The sequence below is a fragment of the Lytechinus pictus genome, unplaced genomic scaffold, assembly GCF_037042905.1.
Source record: "Lytechinus pictus isolate F3 Inbred unplaced genomic scaffold, Lp3.0 scaffold_19, whole genome shotgun sequence".
NCBI lineage: Eukaryota > Metazoa > Echinodermata > Echinoidea > Temnopleuroida > Toxopneustidae > Lytechinus > Lytechinus pictus.
The window spans coordinates 2,730,284-2,749,316 of record NW_026974140.1 but is presented as its reverse complement, the minus strand read 5'-3'; the positions used below and the strand labels follow the sequence as shown (position 1 = coordinate 2,749,316).

General features: G+C 35.0%; 1 protein-coding gene across 6 annotated transcripts in view; it reads right to left on the bottom strand.

Moving 5' to 3' along the window:
- The window catches only part of LOC129261032 (serine/threonine-protein kinase Nek1-like), a 54,180-nt gene that overhangs the window by 19,784 nt on the left and 15,363 nt on the right, over positions 1-19,033 (bottom strand). For 3 of the 6 annotated variants that reach the window (XM_054899074.2, XM_054899073.2, XM_054899071.2), the window contains exons 9-28: positions 18,812-18,929; positions 18,431-18,524; positions 17,727-17,763; positions 17,019-17,075; positions 16,168-16,215; positions 15,541-15,666; positions 14,512-14,786; positions 13,913-14,027; positions 13,396-13,479; positions 12,361-12,441; positions 10,819-10,872; positions 10,373-10,468; positions 9,302-9,374; positions 8,156-8,214; positions 7,713-7,741; positions 7,108-7,241; positions 5,644-5,805; positions 5,152-5,316; positions 4,137-4,274; positions 490-807 (exon numbers count right to left, since the gene is read on the bottom strand). In XM_054899074.2, coding sequence (XP_054755049.2) covers positions 490-807; positions 4,137-4,274; positions 5,152-5,316; positions 5,644-5,805; positions 7,108-7,241; positions 7,713-7,741; positions 8,156-8,214; positions 9,302-9,374; positions 10,373-10,468; positions 10,819-10,872; positions 12,361-12,441; positions 13,396-13,479; positions 13,913-14,027; positions 14,512-14,786; positions 15,541-15,666; positions 16,168-16,215; positions 17,019-17,075; positions 17,727-17,763; positions 18,431-18,524; positions 18,812-18,929 — 2,263 coding nt within the window. The remainder of the gene's footprint in view (positions 1-489; positions 808-4,136; positions 4,275-5,151; positions 5,317-5,643; positions 5,806-7,107; positions 7,242-7,712; positions 7,742-8,155; positions 8,215-9,301; positions 9,375-10,372; positions 10,469-10,818; positions 10,873-12,360; positions 12,442-13,395; positions 13,480-13,912; positions 14,028-14,511; positions 14,787-15,540; positions 15,667-16,167; positions 16,216-17,018; positions 17,076-17,726; positions 17,764-18,430; positions 18,525-18,811; positions 18,930-19,033) is intronic. The other 3 variants (XM_064114219.1, XM_064114218.1, XM_054899072.2) reach the window with 1 other exon arrangement.

Here is a 19,033-nt window from a genome sequence, read left to right as displayed (position 1 = left end):
ACACTCAATACCACATAATACAATCAAGAGACATTTCCAGTAAACCATAATCATTTGACATTGTACCATTGTATTCCTCCATTGCTGACAAGGTTGTTTTGATGACTCCCTTCTATGTTCACTGAAGTATGTTTTTGAAATACATGTATCAAGGGCTCTCCTTGATTTGAGCATCAATTATAAATACACAATTTCTTTTATCTGATTATAATTTGAATTAGTATGAAATATATCTACCTTTTTAATATACAACACGCACGTTTTCAGTAAAGATTTTATTGTGTGAAACAGAATAAATCAAATGTATGTACAAAATATTAAGAATTGACATGCATATCATTAACAAATATTAAGAATTGACATGCATATCATGAACAAATATTAAGAATTGACATGCATATCATTAACAAATATTAAGAATTGACATGCATATAATGAATGAAAACATAATTTTCAGAAAATTTGGAATTCCATGTAAAAACTACCAACCTTTCTTTTCCTGTGGGTTGTTCTCTCCTGTTTCTATCTTTTCTTTTTTCTCCTCATCTGTTTTAATTGGACTCTTCACTCCTGATGGTGAGGATGGTGATGATGGTGTGATGGCAGGAGGAGAGGCAGTTTTTACTGAAGGAGGTGAGGTACTAAGCCTTGGGCTCTTGGGAGGCGTGGCTTTCTCTGGTGTAGGAGGGGCCTCAGCATCAGAGGCGGGCCTCGGAGGTGATGAGTTTGATTTGGGGCTGTCCTTTGTTGCCGAAGTGGGCGGTTGATCCTTCTGGTTTGGGGAACCTTGTGTTTTAGGTGCAGCTTCTGCATTGAGATGGTTAACCAAATTTCACTGTTTGTTCATACATGAAATTTATGCGAAGTGATGCAATTAAGAAAAATAGCTGAATAATTACAACAAATGGAACAATAACCTCCATACCACACATCGTACAAATCAAGCATTTCATGCATTTTAAAAGAAATTTTTATTAAAACATGACCTGCATTCTGGTATCCACTTAAATCATTAATTGAATTAATTGAATGGCTTCTGTGAAAAAGGCCACAGGGCCTGATGAAATATCGGTTAAAATTTTGAAAATGATGAAATGTTCCACATCTGTAATAGATAGTCTTATTTATGTCTTTAATCTTTCATTATCTAAAGGGTACTACCCGGAAGCCTGGTGTCTTGCCAAAATTCGTCCAATCCACAAGACTGGAGATCGATCATGTGTAGAAAACTATCGTCCAATATCCTTGTTATCAATTGTTTCCAAGATTTTGGAGAAGTGGGTACAAAAGCATTTGCAGGCACATTTATTAGATATCCATTTTTTTAGTGATAAACAATTTGGCTTTAGACCAATGCATTCCTGTGAAAGTGCTTTATTGTGTATGGTCGACGATTGGGCAACTGAAGTTGACAAGAGTAAGTAGTGTGGAATTGCTTTTATTGATATGCGAAAGGCTTTTGATTCTGTAAACTATGATGTTTTACTACAACAAGTGGAATGCCTCTGGCCGTCTCACCTGCATCACGCGATTCAATATAGCAGCAGTGCTGATTTTGAAAACTACTATAACTCGCACAAGATGTTCAGTGATACTTGGTTACTCTTATTTCCACGTTTTATGAACTAGACCAATACACTTATAGAGATATGATGGCAATTCAACAAATACCCCCAACGTGGCCAAAGTTCTTTGACCTTACATGACCTTTGACCTTGATCATGTGACCTGAAACTCGCACAGGATGTTCAGTGATACTTGATTACTATTATGTCCAAGTTTTATGAACTAGACCAACACACTTTCAAATTTATGGCTGTAATTCAACAAATACCCCAATTTGGCCAAAGTTCATTGACCCTAAATGACCTTTGACCTTGATCATGTGACCTGAAACTTGCACAGGATGTTCAGTAATACTTGATTACTATTATGTCCAAGTTTCATGAATCAGATCCATAAACTTTCAAAGTTATGATGGTAATTCAACAGATACCCCCAATTCGGCCAAAGTTCATTGACCCTAAATGACCTTTGACCTTGGTCATGTGACGTGAAACTCATGCAGGATGTTCAGTGATACTTGATTAACCTTATGTATAAGTTTCATGAACTAGGTCCATATATTTTCTAAGTTATGATGACATTTCAAAAACTTAACCTTAGGTTAAGATTTTGATGTTGATTCCCCCAACATGGTCTAAGTTCATTGACCCTAAATGACCTTTGACCTTGGTCATGTGACATGAAACTCAGGCAGGATGTTCAGTAATACTTGATTAACATTATGGCCAAGTTTCATGAACTAGGTCCATATACTTTCTAAGTTATGCTGTCATTTCAAAAACTTAACCTCAGGTTAAGATTTGGTGTTGACGCCGCCGCCGCCGTCGCTGCCGCCGCCGCCGTCGCCGTCGCCGTCGCCGTCGCCGCCGCCGTCGGAAAAGCGGCGCCTATAGTCTCACTCTGCTATGCAGGTGAGACAAAAACTGGTTGCAATAGGATGTTCTGATAATGCTATCGCTTGGTTTAAATCTTATTTTTGTTTTAGGAAACAATACACAGAAATAGGAGGGATCAAATCGAGTATAAAATCAACCTCTTCTGGGGTTCAACAAGGCTCAGTTTTAGGGCCCCTACTATTTACAATTTATATTAATGATCTGGCTTCTTGTATCAAATCAGGGAAGATTGTTATGTTTGCTGATGATGCAACGTTGTATGTTAGTGGTAGTACTATAGAATCTGTAGAAAATCAGCTTAACTCCGCAATGAAAGAAGTATATGAGTGGACATGTAAAAACAGATTGATATTAAATGATAAAAAAACCAAAGTAATGCTTCTTGGTTCTCGACAGCGGTTATCAACCTTGCGGGCCAAAACACTATCTGTAATAATAAATAACACCAGTTTAGAGCGTGTATCACAGCACAAATGTTTGGGCGTGATAATTGATGATACTTTGACATTCAAAAACCATGTTGATTCAATTGTAAAAGTAATGAAACAAAAGCTTGGGTTAATTAGAAGAAACAAACATATATTTAATGTGGAACAACTTAAACGATTATACATAGGGTTTGTTCTCCCTCATGCAATGTATTGTTCAAATGTGTGGTCGTATAGATCTGAATCTAATTATAATACGGTGCAAAAACTCCATAAACGTGCTGCTTACATCGTGAGCGGTTATACATGGGAAACCCCATCAGAGCGTATTTTTCAAATTCTCTCCTGGTCTTCTTTAAAAGAATTGTACAGGAAATCTACATTATGTATGGTATATAAGTGTGTAAATGGATTAGCTCCCCATTTATTAAGTACCAAATTTATTTTTAATGATGATGTATCAGTGCGTATAACACGAAGAACTAATAAATTAATGCTACGAGCCCCGAAATTCAAAACGCAGTATTACAAAAACACATTTATACCGGTAGGCATACGTGAATGGAACTGTTTATCTCAAGACACTCGATCTGCTCAATCATTAGCAATATTCAAACGTCTTCTGAATTCTTAAAAATATTCCCACACCATTTTGTATCTTAATTGTATATTATTGTAAAATTTGTTTTCGCTTAATATGTAATATTAATATGTAATCATAATGTTGAATATTATGTTACAAGTCTGCAGAGTGTAATGGAGGTGTGTGTGTGGGTTTGGGTGCTTCTGTGTGTTTGTGTGTTTCTGATGAGGATTGGGATTTTTAAAGGTTTATTTCTTGTATATTTTGCATATTATGTACTTTATAATTTGTATGTATTTTGATTAACAGGGCCCAATTGCAAACCAGCTTTTTATCTTTGTTAATGTTTTTATCGTGTATAGCTGAATTGGTTACCCTGTATAAAGATGTGAAATAAATAAATAAATAAATAAATAAAATATGTGATGGATAGATGAATGAAAAATCACTGCAACTACACTTTGATATTTTTCATGCGGGATAAAATAAACATTTTAAAAATGTTGACGAGCACTTTTTTGCTAAATGTAATAAAAATGTGATAGCGTTTGAGAAAATATTGTAAGGAAAGCAACATGTTACCTATACAGACAGGGGAATCCCAGAATGCCATGCTCTATTGAGTATTTGAGGGCATGGAGTATAATAAACTCATTTGTTTACCTATTTGTATTTTGTTGCTAGGTGATGATGCTGTATTATTCCATGCTGATTTAGATGGAGATGGAGGAGTCTGTTTACTACCATCTGAGGATTTGATATCATCTTCCTTGTTCTTTGCATCAATAGTTTCAAGATCAGCTAAGTAATGAAAGAAGTTTGAGAGTGATTCATCAGGTGAATTCAAGTATGATAAAGAGACTATTCATTACTAATTCACCATTACTCCACTGAGAAAGGTCTGTTTGGTAATGATCAGATGAAATGCCTTTATTTTTTAGTTAATTGAATTGATAACTCCAAGAGAAATGATTTCTCTTTGAAAAAAAATCAAAAGATTTTAAGAGGTAATCATTTTTTGTGGTACTGAATCTTATATTAAAGGCTAGTGTTTTTTTTTTATAAATAAAGTTCAACAAGATGTTTTACTTGCAACTTGGTTCTTTTGTGAGCATTTACATGTAATATACCATTCTGCCATGACAAAACTACTTTAAGCCATTCAGAAGCAAGATCTTCTATAGTTTATATCAGTCAATAATAGAACTTTCTGATGAGACAGTTCATGAAACTCTCCCCTCTATTGTCTCTAAAGAACCTGGGGTCGTTCATAAAACTGTTCGTATTAAAGATACGCATGACTTTCTTGTCCTTCCTTCCAATATGTACATGTATCTGACTTACCACCGAAGAATATTTTCCAGTTGTGTGCAAAGTAATACCTTGGTCACATTTGCCCTACGGCGGCCGTACGGCGAGTCGGAAACAGCCGTTTTATTCAAACCACCTATGTATAGCAGGTACAAAGAATGTTAAAACGGCTGTTTTTCGACTCGCCGTACGGCCACCGTAGAGCAAATGTGACCAAGGTATTATGCATAATTTTATGACCAGCTTTATGAAACAGTCCCTGCGTATAACAAAAATTTGATTAAGGTAATCCTATAGTTCCAAATGTTTGATTACACGGAGTCTCCACAGTGTGAAGATGCTGTCAACAATCATATGACATCCTTACCTGCTTCTTTGTGGTCACCTGACTGTTTCCCATCAACGACACACGTGTTATCTTGGACTACAGGTATCTTCTCCCTAGGGCTCATAGGTTGATCCTTAATGACAGTCACACCCATAGGGCTCCCTCTATCGTACATTCCAGGTGCTTGCAATAGTTGAGTTTCTCCTGGAAAAACACATGGTGAGATGTTTGAAAAAAAAAAAAACTCATCAAAATCTCTTTCGTCTAAAGCAGTGATATGATAATTATCTTATTGATAACTTACATATATGTAAAGAAAAGCCTGTTTCAATAACACTTCTATGCGCATTCCCTGTCTAAGAAAGCCATGGGCCTGTTTCATAAAGATTTGCAACTATGGTAACTTACGATGGAAACCCTGATTGTGATTGGCTGATGAGCCTCGTTACCATGGTACTTGCCATAGAACCTTACATCAAAACTTTCTTTGTCATTTTGGGCCAAAGAACTTCACACAATGTCTATTCATACCTTTTGGATCTACCGCTGCCATGGTCATAGTTCCTGCCTTGATCTCAGCCATCTGAAGAGCATTGACTACAGTATTACCTGGAGCACTCCACTTCTTCCTGTTGGCTTCTACATTGGATGCAGACACTGACGATGGCTGCAACATATCACCTCCACTAGTGGCTGTCATAAAGGTACATGATAAAACAGGAAATTTCATAATAACACAGCAACAACAAAATGCATATCTACCTCAAATAATGAAATTTGCCCTTTATATTTTACCTCCTGACTTGCTCACAGCTGAAAATTAAAATATCTCAAGATAATATTAAATATACAAGATATTTTGTTCACTCTTGACCGACTTCTTAACCTCAATAAAACAAAACATTCATAAAGAAAAAAATACCACCTATGTGGTGGAATGCCTCACTGTTTGCAAAATTAGCAGAAATAAAACCACTGCAGCATTCATTTACAAAATCTCAGCAGAATTTATTCCTTGCATGAATTTAACACTATATGCAGCAGCTGGTTAAAGGTAGGGGATAGTGAAAATAAATGTGGACCTCAGAATAGAATATCCATAGACAGTGCTAAATAAACATGTGTACATGTATGTTATTCTTAAAGGACAAGTCCACCCCAACAAAAAATTGATTTAAATAAAAAGAGAAAAATCCAACAAGCATAACACTGAAAATTTCATCAAAATCGGATGTAAAATAAGAATGTTATGACGTTTTAAAGTTTCGTTTCATTTCACAAAACAGTTATATGCACATCCTGGTCGGTATGCAAATGAGGAGACTGATGATGTCATCCACTCATTATTTATTTTGTATTTTATTACATGAAATGTGAAATATTCTAATTTTCTCCTCTTTGTCAAGTGAAACAATGATTAATTCCTCCATGAACATGTGGAATTAGCATTGTTTAATACTATATGGTTCAGTCAAGTTGGTCCTTATAGTTGAATCTGTAAAAGATGAAATATTGTATCTTTTAAACAATAGAAAACAAAAGAAATAGTGAGTGATGGACATCATCGACCGTCTCACTTGCATGTCACTCAGATGTGCATATCACTGTTTTGTGAAAAATAAGTGAAACTTAAAAATGTCATAACTTTCCTATTTTACATCCGATTTTGATGAAATTTTCAGCATTATGCTAGTTTGATTTTTCTCTATTTATTCGAATCAACATTTTTCTGGGGTGGACTTGACCTTTAACAAGTAATAACAATGGGTGATTTCAAGTCTGGTGTTGGAAGCCCAATTTGGTTTGCTTCCCCTAGCTCCAAAACCTATTCTGGGTTGGTAAAACTGATCCAGATCACATTATTGACACCTCAACAACTAATGAGTGACTTTTCAGGACCATCTTCATTTTATGTTTGGTGTTATACTCGTGTAAAAAAAAAAGACCTAACATCAACACCAAAAGGTCAACACTGAACTTGAAATCACCCATTACCTTGCATATTAGAAGCTGTGACTTCAAGAGGCATGTTGGCTAAGACTGCTGCTTTGGTAGCTCCACCAGCCCACTGCTTCCTGGGAGCAGCAGGGGCTTGGTTTGCTTCAGATGCTGCTGAAATTACTGGTACTCTGTTGAGAAACATTTACAGGGTTTGATTTTATTTGGACATATTTTATTTATAACAGCATAAACAAAACAACTTCTGCATGACCTAAAAAAATCCAGGGTATATGCTTAGTTAAACCTCTCCATCAATTGACAATTTCTGGTTACTTTTTGTGTATTTTTATCTCTCTTTCTCTAACATGGGGTATGTGGGTTGTCTGAACATGATCATGATGAATTATATCTCAATAAAAATGAGTTGACAGGTATTTCGTGCCATTTGAAAGCTGATATCATGTTTTTGTGAACAAAACTGCACAAAAGAACAAGAAAAAAGAAGAAATTTGTTAATACGAGAAATTTATTCTGGTAGATGAACATGTAAGGGAGTTTGAATAATCTCTTTAAAAAAAAATCCTCCAATCTTCCTTTCACTGCTTTCTGTTTCTTTGTTTCTCTTTCTCACTAATATTACATAATGAATAAAAGCTCACCTGTTTTCTTCCTTTTCAAGTGGCATTTCCTGAAAAAAAACCAAAAAAACATGCAGTTGAAAAAAAAAAGTAATTGAAGAGACAAATCAGTAAGGAAACATGGATTCTGGTTCAGTGTTTAGTCTGTTTGACTTATCAGAATGCAGTGTTCTTGTTGTCATCCTGAATGTAGTTGGCCTATGAAAATTGTCATTTTGACCCAATAACACAACTTATTTGGAAGCTTCAATATTCTGAAGCATAGATCTTTAGCTTTATCGTGATGTAAATTGTTGATCAGTAATAATTGAGGCATCTGCTATCAGATTCATACCGAAAGGCCAGGGTTGTCTTCTTTCAGAGGACCACATTAAAAGTTGCTCCCAAGACGTAAATAATGATATACGATTGATACACGTCCGCAGAAACCCAAAACACACACATGCACACTTAATACTTCATACCTGTTCTGGTTGGGTAACATCTACACCTACTTCTCTCAGCACGGCGGTAAGAGGCACAACTGCACAAGGGAAACAAAAGGTATCACATTCCATTCACATTGTGAGAATCGATCAAGAAGTATTCTGCCTGCCCTTTTGTTTCCTACTTGCTGTTTGGTATTGCCTGACATTTTCTTACAAAATCAACAGCCTTCATTATAATAGAGGAAGTTTAAAGTCAGTAAGGTGTCGTACATGAAACATCAATAAGTCATATTTAGGTTGATATATTGCCCTTTTCTCACCAGACACACTATCCCCCCTGGCCTAGACATGTTTTGAATTATTGACGAGTTAAGGTGTTGTGGTCTGTTGTCTGCATATTTAATGCTCCATTTCAGATAAGAAGATGCTTTCCCACTGAACTTTTTAGGGCAATACTATCCTTAGCCCCTTATTAACCCTACAGTGCTTCTCTGCTTGTTGCCTTTATATACTACTCCTTGTAAACGCTCTTTGTTGATTCTTTTTAAAACGTCACTTGTATGTATGCCTTTATGGCTGTACATTTTTCTCATGACATTTCCATGGGTATGTATGCCTCTCTGACTTCATGATTCTTCTTTATATTTTATCAGACATACCAGGTGGGTGTTTCATGAAAGTTGTCAGCACTGACTAAATTGTCAGTACTGACAATTTCAGTGAAATCCTTGGTTTTGATTGGCATAGAGGCGATGGCTTCTGACTGTTGCTATGGTAACTGTCAGAGAAAGACAACCTGTCAGTGCTGACAACTTTCATGAAACGGTCCCCAGAATTGCTTAGTAAGTCATAGACTGAACATGCTGCTAATCTACGATTGCCACTCTACGATTCTTTATACGTTTCATAAGACAAACGTGTCTTGCAGAGTAACTCATAGACTGCACATATGCCCCTATTCTATGTTTCTACTACGCTAGACTCTTACATGTTTTTTTCACATAGAGGTCTTGAGAAGTATCTTATAGACTTAACATATTCCTAATTTGTCAAGTTCTACGATTCTTTATCCATTTTATTTGTCATACATGTCTCTTGCGTACATTATAATATATGATAGACTGAACACAACTCCTCATTTGGTAACGTAAGAAGAGATGATAGGAGAGAGTGTAAACTAACCTGGTACTGCTGGTCCCTGAACAGGTTTACTTGGAGCAGCAGCAGGCTTATCTGTCACTCTCTTCTTGGCAAGCTACAAATAAAATAAAATAATGGATAGAAGATATATTAATATTTCACATTTTACAAATGGCTTAAGATTCTCAGAATAAAATGCCTCTATTAACACTAATATTATATTTGATCAGTTGAAGCATTCATTTACAAGCATACATGCATGCATTTATCAATGAAAATATCATACAGAATTATTTTTATCTGGTATAGGGGGGGGGGGGTAAGCACCATGGGCCCTGAATTTGGAAACAGGATTAGGGCTCCAGGCCCCTGCTCATCAAATGAATTCTTGGCTTTGGTTTAGGATTATGGTTCACAAAATAGTGGAATTAATAATTTCTATATAGGCCTACTATTCTGAATGATCACACAAATTATTAACTACGTCTGTCTACAGCAAAACAATTGGTATTATGTATTTGCTCCATGAGTTAATCAATATGGTTTGGAACAAGAATACTGAAAATGAATTTGATGTGTCAAGGCCTTGAAGTTAAATTCCTAGCATTAATATGAAGAATATCATGTCAAATAAATAATTTTCAATTATAACAGTAATATGTTGAACAATTTCTTGCAACAAATAAGAGCATTTCGCATTCTTATTTTAACAACATGAACAAAAAAACATTTATGCTTTGGATTTTTGGTCATATCATCAGCTGAAAGTTGCAAAATCAAATGTAAAACTATCTAAATGTCAGGACAGAGAGGGAAAACTTCCTTTCCCAAGTTAGCAGTGACTGCATTTCTAACGTTAGCTACAAATCTGAAATTTAATTCGAGTCCCAATCTTTTGATTAGTCAAAAAATTGAATTTTAACAAATATTAAATTCCAAGTTTTCAACATTTTCAAACATGCTATTATATTATGCTACAGTCACAAATACCTTTACGAACACCATATGAATGATTTCATACCATTTACTGCCAAGTATAAAATTGGTCTGTACGGTGTTTGTAAAGGAATTTGCGACCGTACCAGTAAAAGAGCTTTGAATGAAAAGACTTACATGATCATCCCATGCTCTCTTCTCCTTCTCGTAAGCTTCTCTTCTCTGTTTTTCAAGCTGTTCTTTTAGTTTTGCTGCTCGCTGGTCAGCTTGTGCCTATCATAAAATCATATTAAAAACTAACATTTTCATTTTTTTCATTTATGCTATGGTCACAAATACCTTTACGATTACTTAATGATTTATTTCATGCCATGTATTTTTATGTATAAAAATTGTTCGTATGGCGATCGTAAAGGTATTTGAGACCGTAGCATTAGAGAAGACAACAAAATCAAACAACGGGTTTAATATTTTATAATTTCAAATCAAATCAAACTGAATAAAAATTAATAATGCCATTTCTAATGGTGACAATACAATTACGTATCCAAATGTAAATGAATGATATCAGATTGACATGTCTACGAAAGAATGGAGGTTTCAAAAGTAAAGCAATTTCTTACCTTCAGTGCCTCAATTTTTTTCCTTCTAGCTTCTGCGCTGATCTGTGGATCATTCTGTAAATGAAGAAAATAACAAAAATAAACAAATAAACTCAAAGAAATGGGATATACTTCAGAAAGTGATTCCGTTTGGTTGATCCAAGCTAGTTTATTTGAACAAAATGACTAGCTCTCTCTGCATCACAAAGTCACTGTATCAGTAAACTCTAGTTATAACTTTGGTGATTCATTAAGACTTTATAATGTGGTAGGTTAATTCAATGATGGTAAAATCAAACTAGCATTAGAAAAGGCTACCCATTTACAACTACACTAATTCCTTTCCCAGTAAAAAAAAAGAAAAAAAATTCTTGCAAAATCACATTCACCTTCTTCCTTCAGCCAAAAATTGTCCAGATATATATATATAGGGGAAGGCGGGGTAAGTTGTGTCACTTTTTGCATTTTGCATGTTAGAATTGATATGACTAATAATTTTGTAGAAATAAGTACCTTGCCTTTAAATTTGATTCTTGGGAAATATTTTTCACCTATATATAACTTTGTGTCCCCACACTCAAAGTCATTGTGACCTTTGAAAAAAATAATGTCAAATGGCTCAACTTGCCCCATCTGTGAGGTAAGTTGTGCCACCTTCTGGGGTAAGTTGAGCCACAAAAACTATGTACACAATGTATGTGGGAAGAACCAGCATGTCAATTTTTTATTTAAAGTATTTTCACTTGCTAATTCTCTATAAATACTAACATCCTGTAAAAGTAAAAGAACTGTCATATGAATTTGCTCCTTTCTGCCTGCATCTAAATGGCTTTTTAAGGTTTGTTTGTTTTATTATACATTACTATAAGAATTACCATGGCTCAAATTGCCCCATGTTGGCTGGCTCAAATTACCCCAGTCCGAACTTCATGCGATATTTTCACATCCACACATTTCTTATGCATCCATCATGTAAAAGAGTCCGACAAGAATGAGAATCCATACCTGGACTAACAATATTGTTCTTATTTCTTTATTATATTTAAAGACGTGTGTGAGTAAAAAGCGCTGATCTATTTCACATCCTTTTTTTACTCTTTTTGCTGAAATTTGTATTTTTCCCTCTAAAAAAGTACATTTGTTTCAATGTTGAAAACAATGCAGTGGGGTTAAGGGCTATGTAATGGGTCATCAATACATAACACCACCACAATGTCTGACTCATTCATGTTTGGCCTGGGCTGGTGGCTCAACTTGCCCCTATGCTCAACTTACCCCGCCTTCCCCTACTCCATTTTTAGTTTTCCTTGAATATCCATCTATTATCTAATCTTAAAGCTTCTAACAGCCTAAACCTATGTAAGAATTGTTATTCTCTTTACTTTCTTTTTCCTTGGAAATTATCAAAAAAGAAACCTGTTTGTGAAATACATCCTCTAAAAGACCACTTTCCTTATCTGCCTTGAATTGTATTTACACATAATGTTTCAAAATCAAACTCGTTTGCAACCGTAACATTTTCTTATGTAGGCAGTCTTTAAGTAGATGTATCATTATACTTACTTCTTCTTTGACCCTATTTCTGACATTAATTCTTTCTTTGTAGTTTTGCATTCTGATTGCATTCAGCTGATCTAAATATGCCTGTTTGAAGAGAAAAAATTCAAATGGAGAGGAAATAAATCACTATAAAAGCACTAATCAAAATATTCTGATAGAGGTGCCACCCCCAAAATACTTGAATGAATAAAAAAAAATCCAGTTTGGTTTTGAATGTGAAACACATAATTGAATCAGAATAGAGAGTATACTGCACGGAAACCTGTATAGTTTGGTTAATCTAAATATTACTCATTTTCAAGGTTATGAATTAAGAATAAGATTATATTATCACTATATTATCTTGTATGAAATGAGACAAAATTTTATGACACAATCACTTTGTATATAACCATCCATTATTATCATTTCTAGACAGGACTATTTTTCTATTCCCCCTTTAATATCATATTCATTATTATTATTTTAATTATCACAATTATTATTACTAGCAGCAGTAGTATAATATTATTAGAAGTATCACCATCATTAAATCATAAAACAAATTCAAAGCTATTATTGCCATCAGTGTCAACATTATTGTTAGTATTATAATGATTATTATCATCATTATCATTAATACTATCATCATGAATACTATCTTTATAATTATAATGTATGAAGACCTGTGGAGCGTTGTGGCCCAGTGGATAAGTCTTCTGACTTTGAAACAGAGGGTCGTGGGTTCGAATCCCAGCCATGGCGTAATTTCCTTCAGCAAGAAATTTATCCACATTGTGCTGCACTTGACCCAGGTGAGGTGAATGGGTACCCGGCAGGATTAATTCCTTGAATGCATGAGCGCTGAAAGGCAGCTCGAGCTAAAGCCGGGGTAATAATAATAATAACAACGCGCCTCGGAATAGAATATTTCTAGATAGATGGCGCTATATAAATGCCTATTATTATTATTATTATTATTATTATTATAATCATTATTACTTTTGTTAAAACTAATCCAATCATTATGAAATATAAGTTTTATAATGAAAATCTAACCTGTTCATCTTTATTCTTTCCTTTCTGTCCACCGTACGGTAGAAGAGGTTCATTCCTAGCATCTCCTGCGCCTGCTACTGGCTGCTATTACACAAATAAAGAGTAAGCAAACACAATATAAAATTGATGAAATCGAAAAGGGAAAATTTCTTGTGTGTAAGCAAAATAACACAGGCATTTCCACATGGCTAATGTTTTTCTTCTTCAAGTATCACCTAAGATTTTTTTTTATCCTGAGATTTAGTGTTTTCATGAAAATTAAAATTTCTACTATAAATATGACATGAGTTTATCGTTTTTCAATGCAAAATAAATCAATGAAAATGACAAGAAACTTTGAGATATGAAAATATTTGTTTGCATTACTCACTACAACTTGCCCTTTTATATCTACTCTGCATAGTAATATGTAGCAATGATACATATTTTGGGAAAAGTCTTTACATGTTTTTGATATATAATTGTGTAAATGAATGCAATGATTTTGTTTTTCTATCTGATTTGGAATAGTACTTACTGCTCCCCATCCTAGTTGAACAGCTACTCTTGCTTTGTTTGCTGCTGCTTCTCTCTTCCTTAGCAAGAAATCATGAACCATCTTAGCTCTCTCAGCTGCTTCTACACCAGCTTGCCTGAATGATTATAGAAAAATATACATCTAATGGTTGACTACTTAATTAGATATGAACAGTACACTTGGCTAATGCACCTTTGAATAAAGGGTAAAAAATAGAGGAAATAGGTTTAGAAGAAGAAAAATACAACATAGACCTGAAATTCATAATGCAATAAATATTTATTACAAAGTCGATCACATCCCTTTTCGTTATGTCAGAGAAAGTTTGACAAAAGTAAGATATTACTCATTCCTTTTCCTCATTCATTCCTCATTTACAGTCAATCAAAGAACTAATTAAGGGGTCATTTACAATGGATATAATACCAGTATAAAAAATGTGAAATGATAATTGGATAAAATTCTCTGAAGAAAGTGGGAAGTGTGCTCAAATCAGAGAGTTTTCCATCCGTATTGATCTATCACAACTAAGGAAAGTCAAATCTTTAATATTTTTCAAAACATTTAGCTGTTCATTAATGACTTTCAGATTATCATACCATGCGTTTTCTCCTCTCTTGGCGGCTTTGGCGGCGCTAGCAGATGCCGGCCTCTCCCTGATCTGCCTCCTGAGGGCCTCCTCCTCCTGTTGTCTCTTAGCCCGTTCCTCTCTGAACATGGCAGCACCACCTTGACCGACGGCTGCCCCATTGGCTTGTTGACGTAGGTTGGCAAGGTATTGGTGATAGTGATCATAGTTACCTTGCTCTGGTTTAACTCCTTCATGAAGTGACGGCTTCTCATACTTAGCTTCTTTCTTTGGTGGTTCTTCCAACTGTAAAAAAAGTCAATGTTGCCATGATAAATGAATATGATTTGATAGCAATTATTCCATTCATCATCACATTTACCTTCACCAGAAATGCAGAAAATCACTTTAAATAATGAAAAAAATACATCCTCACCTTAAAAACATTCAGTATAATTTCATTATAATAGGCTAATGTAATAAAGAAAAATTACAGCTTAATGGTTAAGAAAAAAGATTAATTAACTTCCACAAAACAATAAAATCATACACAAATTTTCCACCAATCTCTCAGCCACACAACTTGGGGTGACAGAGCCTTCTACATCTCTGGACCAAAGCTGTGGAATAGCCTTCCTCAATTTATCAGGAGAGCAGAGACCCAATCAACTTTTGAGTCTTACCTGAAGACTTTTCTGTTCCCCACTCCAACATTATTGCAAGAATAACTCAATTGTAGCATTACTAGGACAGTACTTGAACTGAATGATGATCCTAAGCACTGTTTAAAGACATTGAAATTTGTGAGATATTTCCTATTTTTGAGCAAGCGCCATGAGCGCCCAGCTGAGGCGGATACCGGCGCTATACAAGAACCCATCATCATCATCATCAATCAGATAAATAATGACATAAATGTGAAAGACTGTCAACCATCTAGCAACAATAATTTGTGAATCACTAGAAACTGGAGCTAAAAAACATAAATTCAATTCGATATTACCTGGAGCTTAATCTAGCTTTCAGCATCTCATGGTGTATATGATAAGTGTGGACCTACCTCATTTTCAGAAGACCTGATACCTCCTCCTCCTCCTCCATAACCACCTCCTCCATTACTACTACCGCTGCTACTAAGAAGGGTATTCTTCCAGCCTGCTTCACGAGCTTTGTTGATATTCACCATCTGATATTTAAAAAAATGTATATATATGATTCCAAACCCATTCTTACTTTGAGTGTAGGAAGACTATCTTACTGTCTTTCACTCATCATAAAGTATTATTCTTTACTATTTCTATGACATCATTTTTGCAAGCATGAATTAAGCTATATGATTTACAAGACAAATATTGTGGTATTTGTTTTATTTCATCAGAGTTGCTTAAGCTGCATTTTCAAATATGGTATACTTTCATTATATCAAAAGAAACCTATATGTATTTCACATCAAACACATCTATGCAATATATTATACAGGGGCAATGGTTTGATAAAATGAAAAGTTAAAGAGAACATTGGCATTGGAGAAGAACCTGTTGAATTTTCTATTACACCTCGACATAGGCATAACTTTTTCACACTGCAATAATTTGTTGCAAACATTTGTTGCTAGAAAATCTTCAGATATACTTGGGATTTACTTAGAAATAAAAAAATATATAAGCAACCATATTGAATTACTTACCCTTCGTTTATCATTCAATTCTTCACGTTGTTGTCTTACTTGTTTTTCCTTTAAAAAAAATAAAGAATATGACATTCTTTTGCTTCTTATTGGATTTTCATAAATAACTAGTCTAAATATTCAACATCCTCTCCTGGCGCTGTTTTCTTTTTCTTAATTTACCCATAACATTCTGATGCCGTTTTTCATTCAAAATGAACTGTAAAGAACATTACATCCCATCATGATGGAGCTTGAGTAAAATGAAGATTTGACTCAAGAACATCTGCCCACACAGTCAATAGTAGTACTACATATTTAACATCATTTATGAATTGATGTTATTTCTTCTAAATTGAAATTCTAAAATCTTTCTCTTCTTTTTCCTGTTTCTTCTAATTGCTGCAATTGTGAAAATATTCTTCATAATAATAATAATAATACCAACATGCTTATATAGCGCATATCACTGCCAAATGCGTCCCTATGCGCTTCATTGGATATTATTACCCTGGCTTTAGCCCCGCAGCCTTTTACAGCGCGGTGGCATTTCAAGGAATAAATTCCTGCCAGGTACCCATTTACCTCACCTGGGTCAAGTGCAGCACAATGTGGACAAATTTCTTGCCGAAGGAAATTACGCCATGGCTGGGATTCGAATCCACGACCCTCTGTTTCAAAGTCCGAAGACTAATCCACTGGGCCACAATGCTCCACATAATCCACTGGGCCACAACGCTCCACATGCTTTGACCCCTTTTTTTTAAGTCTTTCAAATTATTTGTACAAAAGACAATTGCTACCACATATGTACTTCATTCAAAGGCCAGGATTTGTGAAATAGGGTAAGAGAAACTTGAAGATATACAAACCTTGAACCGTCTTTCATTCTCCTTTTCTTTCAATTCTCTTTTCTTCTGCTCCAAATCCTTCGAGAAAAATAAAAAAGAATAAATGTTGAAATAAAAATTGCCATTCTGATGGAATAATACAAATTAGTAAGCAATCAACATTATGGCTTGAGGTAAGAGAGAGAGGAAAATGAGGCCTTTTGAGGAAATTCTCAAGAGAATAACAGATGTTTGGTTGATTTATGCTCCTACATATTAATCTTAGAACTGGCTTAATTTTTACTTTGAGAGAACTCAAATAGTCTAGTGACTTTCATTGACAAATGTTATAAGCTACTGAAATCTTTGCATCTGATTGGCTAAGAACAAATAGTCAGTAAAATCACTGTTGCTTCATGTAATGTGATTTAATAGCTTATCAAAGGGTATCGCAAGCCTTGTAAAGCTTATCACAAGGGAAGTTTTAATATGAGTTGTAATTTACCATTCACCAGCTTTCCTTTGTTATTTATCACTTTATTCTGAACAAAATATCTCTATCATATGCTAAATAAAAGAAAAATCAATGTTTATTTGAAGTGAACTAAACTGGAAAAAAAAAATTATTTTACAAAATACAGATTGATGCTACCTTCAACTAACATTTTTATAATGACTTTAAAGCTATAAACTGGTGGTTGAGGATTAATGAATTGTATCAGTAAATAAGAATGTAGATTTTTTTTCTACCTTTGCTCCTCCATCTTTCCTGTCCTCAGATGATTTTCTGGAGTGAAAAGGAAAAAAAAACAAATTGAATCAATTGTAATGGTAAAGGGTACAGTTCCCCACTTCCAATTGGGATGGAAGAAATTGAAATGTGAAAGATTACAGACTGGAGGGGAGGGGGGGGGGGGGGGGGGGTGAAGGAGGAAGGTTGGTGAGCAGAGGGGTAGTATGAAAAGAGGGAGGTCAGAGGGATAACACTGATACGAAGGCTCCACTATTAAACAGAATTCAGTTCCAATGGCCCAAATTTACAAACATGATTTTGAAAACCAACGGTTGAACCCATGGTTTATGCACATTCCCTATATAAATTATGCTTAATTTACCACATATATTTAAAAATGTCTAATACTGCTGCACGCATTTGTTAGTGTGCCAAATTAACACCTGTTGTCATGGTCAAGCATGCTATTCTACTCATGAGTCCACTGTTTTGAAAAGTGGACTCATTAATTCAAAACAGTAGACTCATGCATAAAATAACGTATTTGACCATGACAACAGGCGTACACTTGGCACAATTTGACAAAAGCGTGCATCATCATTAGACATCTTTCATCATACATGGTAAATAAGTGTAATTAATACAGCAAATTTGCAAAGATCATGGGTTCAATCAATGGTTTTCAAAACCACCTTGGTGAATTCGGGCCATTGATGCTCACCTATTTCCGGCACTTGGCGGTCTCTTAACAGCAACTGAAGGCCCATATTTAGCTGCAGGATTACTAATGGGTTTGGGTACGGGTGGTTTCTTAGCTGCAGGAAGAAGAAGGAAAGAAAAGGAAAGAGAAATTATATTATGGTCATCCAAGACATTAATTAATCAGTGAAAAGACCTGTAAAATATTTTGAATGATCAGTCTTTGTTTTCTAGTTCTTATGAAAGGTTGTAATGGTTGCTCTGAAATGATGATTTGAGCAGTTTATAAAGTGAAGTAGAAATGGAGAAAAATGGTGAAAAGATGAACAAGGCCGATTATTTTAGGGAATTGCCCCATTTCACGTTGAAAGTCCAAAATGAAAGAAATATGTAGAATACATACCAGCTGCACTGATTGGTGGCCTAGAGATAGGCTTCTGGAATACAGGAGCTCCGACACCCCTAGCAGCTGGACGAGCATTACGATGAAGGATTGTATGACTGAACTCATCATTCAATTCCTAGTAGAAGATTAAACACGAGATATGATAGAAGGGGGGAAACATAGAGAGAGAGAAACACAGATAAGAAAAGAAAAATAAAGCAAGTGGGAGAGAAAGAGTGG